The 5,696-nt window shown below is 45.3% G+C and overlaps 1 protein-coding gene across 1 annotated transcript; it reads right to left on the bottom strand.

The window, feature by feature from the left end:
- Positions 1 to 240: 240 nt before the first annotated feature.
- LOC8038434 (malate dehydrogenase, cytoplasmic-like) lies at positions 241 to 2,216 on the bottom strand. Its single transcript, XM_002412609.3, has 2 exons — positions 1,357 to 2,216; positions 241 to 823 (listed from the first exon to the last, which is right to left on the bottom strand). The coding sequence occupies exons 1-2, from the start codon at positions 2,214 to 2,216 to the stop codon at positions 241 to 243; spliced, it is 1,443 nt and encodes a 480-aa protein (XP_002412654.2).
- Positions 2,217 to 5,696: the final 3,480 nt, after the last annotated feature.

Genomic DNA, 5,696 nt, shown 5'->3' with positions numbered 1-5,696 from the left:
GTATTTTTCGTTAATAATCTCAAAAAGAAAGAGTTGCCAATTTATTTGTGCACCTTTGTCTATCTCCAGATTTTATATTTTTTTACTTAATATTTCTGCTTACGCAATGCGATCATGCTGTCACGCCTACAGGGTTATATTAGGTGTTCACATTGAGCGTGCCTTCATTGTTTTACTGATCCTTTATTCCACCCTGAATGCATGCTGATGGCAGCGGTTGACGTTTTGACAGTACACCCGTTACAAACCGAGCTCAGTACAGATTTCCACAGCCTGATCTCTCTCCTGTTCCAACTCTCTGGACGACTGGTCGAGGCAGGCACGCAAGTTGTCTCCAATGGTTAAGCCCTGGACGATCCTCCAGGTTTGCTTGTTGTCGATGAAGACAGGGTACGTGAACACAATGTCTGTCGCAACGCCGTAGATACCGTCGCTGAAGACGGACATCGACACGAACTGCCCTGGGGGTAGGCCGATCCACCAGTCCCTCATCTGGTCGCACGCAGCCTTGGCCCTGGACATTAGACCCGGTTGTTTGGTCAGTTTCTGGAGTAAGCTCTCTCGAAGGCGGACGTCCTCGGGAAGTCCTTCGTCCAGGTAGTCTTTGCTGATCAGGTCCGAGATTCTGTACCGCCGGGCTTTTTTGACGACAACGCTCCTGCTGTAGTCCGGATAAAGTGTGGTTCCCTTGTTACCCCAGACGATCATGTTGATGATCTTGTTGGGTATCACGCCAAGTTTCTGGGAAAGCATTGTCACGGCACGATTGTGGTTGAGTCGCGCGAGGCCCGTGAAGTTTTCGGATGAAATGGTTTTGGCAAATCTGTAGAAGAAAAACAAGAAAATCTTACTAGTTGCTTTTCTTGCTTCACAAAAATTATTTTACAAAAACATATTTAAATCAAATTAGTTTTAATGATAGAGGATCATTTGAAATGAGTATGCTAGAGTGAAAATGATCAAATAGCGCGTTGATCGAATGCCTCATTTCCCTACCGAAGAACCCAGAATAAATTTTCGCTATCTGGATTATGGAACTGGAAATCTATCTAGCTTCTATGCGAATTTCAGTTTTATTTTTTTTTTAATTATTCCTTTGTCTACATTGTGGATTTTGGGTTTCCAGAAACACATTGTCACTCCCATAGTCTAGATAGTGAAAGGTTATACTGGATTTTTTCGTAAGGTGAAGAATGAACAATACGGCAGCTGACACGTGTATTTGTTGGTATTTGCAGTGAACACTTAAGAGCGGTATTTCATAACCCATTTCTTGAGGGCCCATAGCTTCAGAAGGACGCCTGAACTCTAAAATTTAAACCAAGCACGATTACGTCTTAAAGGGCAATAACCTACTTCACACAGATGAACGTGTTAGTCTGGACGGGACTACCCGAGACAATAACCTTGACCGTCTTCTTAGCGTAGGCGTCAAGGGCCTTGCCATGCCCGGCATACGCTTGCACGATCCTCTCGAATGCGGGCCTGTCACCGTCTGCAGCCATGGAATCGTTAAGGAACGCGAAGTCCACGTTCAGGAAGGCTACCTCGTCTTCCCCCGTCGGAATTACTTGCTTAACGAGAGAGAACGAACAATCTTCGATTTCCATGGCTATTCCGTGGAGGTCCGAGATGGTTTCTCCTTCGTCGTACAGGTGAATAAACATACTCTGGTCGGTGCCGAACACGTCGCCGCGCGCCAGAGGAATGAGCATTAGGTACGAGAGGTCCGAAGTCGCGGCAGTCAACAGAACTCGAATGGGTTCCTTGATTCCCGTCACGTCCATCACAGACTTGGCGAGCGTCGAACTGCCCAACCTGCTGATGAACTCTCGTTCGCTCATGCAAGGAAAGATCTTGCAAATAGGGGATCCTGCCGACGGGGTTGATTCGCCAGATCTGTACTCGCCCTTTGTGCTAGGCACCCCGGAGGGAATGTCTTGATTCGGTACGCTTTCAACATTTTTCGGGGAGAGCGGAGATTTGAGCATGGTACTGGCGGCACCTTGGGCCATCTCTTCGTCGGACACCGGAGAATCGGTGGACATTCGGCGCCCTCTATCACTCGGAGATTTGTCCTTAGCGTCTGGATCATCGGTCTGGCGAAGCGGAGGGTCGGCGTCTTGGGATCCGCCCGGTATCGGTGAATGCGATCCCTCGCTGCCCACTCCCAGCGGCTCATTGGTTCGCTTCGCCGATTCCTGATCCTCGGACATTTTTGTCTTCCTTAGTTTGGGCACGGTGGACGGCGGATGTCACAGTGGCGTTTTCTTGGATGATCCAAATGCCGGCTCGGCAGACGCACCACCGGGCAAAATCTTCCTCTTCTTTTCTTGGTCACGTTGTGCAGAGTCGGTCCCCGCGATTAGTGAAAACGTTTATTGTGGCTGTTAAACCATGATAAATAAGAATTATTCGCAAAAAAGAAACGATTAAAAAGTCATTTGCTAAATTGGATTTCGAGTTTGTAGTTTTACGATGAATATTACTCGTTGATACCTTCCCAGAGCTGATCGAACAGTTATGCCTCCGATTACACGAATCAAGTGAAAGTGCTGCGCTGCCGGCCAGACCAGCGTTGCCCAGACAGGATCGTTGTTAATATTTTCGAGAGCTCAAAACGGACTTTAAAGGGGCGGTGCAACGATATTCAATTGGAATGTTTTTCACTTTACACGAGCTACTGGCACTAGTGGGACTCAACGATACTTGCACGCTACGCCACTGGCCAAGAAACTCTTTTGTTGCGCTGTAATTTCGAGGACAAAACCGAGCGTTTCCATTCAGTCTCTCCTTCGCAAAACCTGATGACGTAGCTGGGCGGTAGCAGTACCGCCCAGTGACGCTATTTGAATGCGGCTCATAGATTGGACCCGAGCATGGTGTGGACACTCGATTTGGGCTCGTGATAATTGATAGCTCGAGAAGCATTCGGGTAGTGTATTGTGTCCAATCGCTGCAATGACGACAACAGCCGAACCAGAACAATGACTGGAACTCAGCGCGTGTCCTGTGCTTTGCCAACCCCAGCGCGTGGCTATGACCACGGCGGCATACAATCGGCTCCAGATCACGTGGCCGCTTGTTCTGGCTGCGAGTTGAGGGAGTGAACTCTGCTCGTTTTTCTTCATTTTTCCCTGCGACTTCGATTGCGTGTGGCGAAAACCGAATGGGTATTTCACACGTCATTAACGTCAGGGATCCGTTCTAATTGATATTTGCGCAAAATACAAAAATCGTTGCGTCGCTTCTTTAAAAAGGCCAAGAGATCGTGCTTTGTCGAGAAGCACAACTTTATAAAACCAGCTTGCGCCTGCTTTTTTGTTTCTTTTTTAACCCGGCAGGCGCGAGCTTTCGGCCACGCATTCATCCCGTTCAACCGGCCGCGGAACATGAAGAAAAAAAACGTTCGAAATAAGTACTTAGCGCAGATAACTGATTTTCTGCAGCGCCTAATATTTTTACGACCCTTGCGCAAAAAGCATGCATGCTTTGAAGAGCACGCAACACGCGCTGAAATTCATCACCAGCAGGTGATGAATTTCAGCGGCAATCGTATTACTACGTATTATATCTGCTTTGGCTGCAGCCAAGGAAAACTCAGTTTCTTCTTTTTCTTTTTTTCTTTTGAGGGAGGCGCGTGTTGGTTCATGCCCTCTGCTGCCGGATAACATTCCACAACAATTATTCAGCTGTGTCGCCACAGTTACGTGAGTATTCTAATATCATTCGATGAGAAATAAAGATAACAATTAAAACAATAGGTTTTTTGTATAATATTAGCTTCATAAAAAACGCTTTCCTTCTCAGAGCGGGAAAATACCTCAGATTCCTAAGTTTATTGAGACTAGTAAAGCACGTTGTAAGCCAAAACGCTATATATTTTATCCAGAGGCCTTGACATCAAGATTAAAATAATATAATCATAGTTGTTCGTTAACACCAAAAAGTTAAAACATTACAAGAAGGGTTGCGCTTTGAATGAATCATCTAAACCTTTTGGGGAGCAAAAAAATAAGGGGGTGGGGGTCATGATGAAAAACAGCGCACAAAGGACAGGACAACAGAAAAGAAAGAGATAGAACACACAGCTCATGTGTGTGCTATGTTTGTTTTTTCAGTCGAGGATCATTCCATGCCAAAAAAGACGAGGCAAGAATTTAAGATAGCCAGAAATCGCGCCAACGTGACGTTGGCGCGATTTCTGTCCTTACGATTTGCTCTGTCCTTACGCTCCTCCCCGTCTGGCAACCTAGCGGTCCACTGTGACAGATGTGCGTGCTCTCCAATGTTTAATGAAATTAAGATTTTAGCCCGACATAAAACTAAGTATGCTCGGGAGATTTACGAAGTTTTTTTTTATTGCCAATCATGACGCAGGCATGTGCATTAGTGTTCCATCACTTGCTCTGGTTAGTGATGAAATGAATTTTATCAGAAAGGCGGGGAAATACGTCTAGCCACGTGTCGGCTTGAAAAGGAGGATGACGTGTTTTCGGGCCGATTGCTTTTATGTTTGTCTCCCTTCAAGTTTACTTGCTGAATGGCGCAGCAGTAAATATTTCAGTTGTAAGTCAGCGCTGTGTCTGTGTGTTTCCTTTTACTGGTCCTTCGTCTTTTTTGCGCTGATTTAACCCATCCAATATGAACATCAACCAACTCGCCCAACTTTCCACCTCGTTGAAAAGCGTAGCTCCCTCCGGTCTCCTTCTCTGCTTGGACAGGCAGGAGTTTTGTTCTTTAATGTCCGACCTCAGGTCCAACAAACCGGCCAGTGGCAACAGCATTGGGATGGGTGAGCTCCGAAGAAACTTTGACGCCTTATGTAGTGTGATACTCATCATTCTAAACGAAAATACTAACTTCTGGTTGCAAACCTGAAGTCTGCAAGAGTTAAGCCGTTATTTCAAGGTAGGACTAGATAAAAGTTTGAAAGTTATCGCCCAATATCAACCTTCCTTTCGTTGTCTACTATTTTGGACAACCATCAGTTCAACGTTATGACCTCAATATTTGAGAATCTTAGCCTTAGGTCATCCTTCCAACGCGGTTTTCTCCAGGGTCGCGGCACACAACCTCTACTGGAGGAGCTATTGGACGTGTTTAACACCAGTTTTGACAATAATCAAATATCCTATGCTTTGCTTCTTGGTGTATCCAAGGCGTTCGACACAGCTAGTCATAAAGTACTGCTTCAGAGACTGAATCTTCATGATTTCAGAGGTCCATTTTGTTTTTACGTCTTACTAACTTTTTTACTAACAGGTCTCAGATGATTTTGGTTGATATTAGAAAATTTGCTTGGCCGAAAGCGCGAGTACCGCAGGGTTATATTTCGTCTCCTCTATTATTTGACATATATATTTTTGACGTGCAATCTTGTATTTAGAACTGTACCCTTTATCAATACGCGGATGACACCCTGCTTTTATCTTGTGATACAATATAGTACTGGAATAGATATGCTGCAGGATGACGCTATACGCCTCTTGGATTGGTTTGCCTATGATGTTATTAATACCAATTGCTCAAAAGAAAACTTGTCTGGTTTTCAAGCCAGCTAAGGAGTGTGTGCTTATATAGGCCCTTGCTTCTCAATACGTCGTGTTGTGCAGATTGTACATGTGTTCCGGCTGAAAATGTTTGTGATGTTAAATTCATCGAAATTGTGTTCGATTCTCATTTATCCTGGATCA

This window comes from Ixodes scapularis, unplaced genomic scaffold (genome assembly GCF_016920785.2).
Source record: "Ixodes scapularis isolate PalLabHiFi unplaced genomic scaffold, ASM1692078v2 PGA_scaffold0__279_contigs__length_252992795, whole genome shotgun sequence".
Lineage (NCBI taxonomy): Eukaryota > Metazoa > Arthropoda > Arachnida > Ixodida > Ixodidae > Ixodes > Ixodes scapularis.
This window is presented reverse-complemented; position numbering and strand designations above follow the sequence as displayed.

Bases quoted from the DNA above. Each gene is read 5' to 3' on its own strand.
- LOC8038434 (XM_002412609.3), bottom strand. From the start codon at position 2,216: ATGTCCGAGGATCAGGAATCGGCGAAGCGAACCAATGAGCCGCTGGGA. The intron at 824-1,356 runs GTAGGTTATTGC...TTTCTTCTACAG, and splicing joins AACACGTTCATCTGTGTGAA to ATTTGCCAAAACCATTTCAT.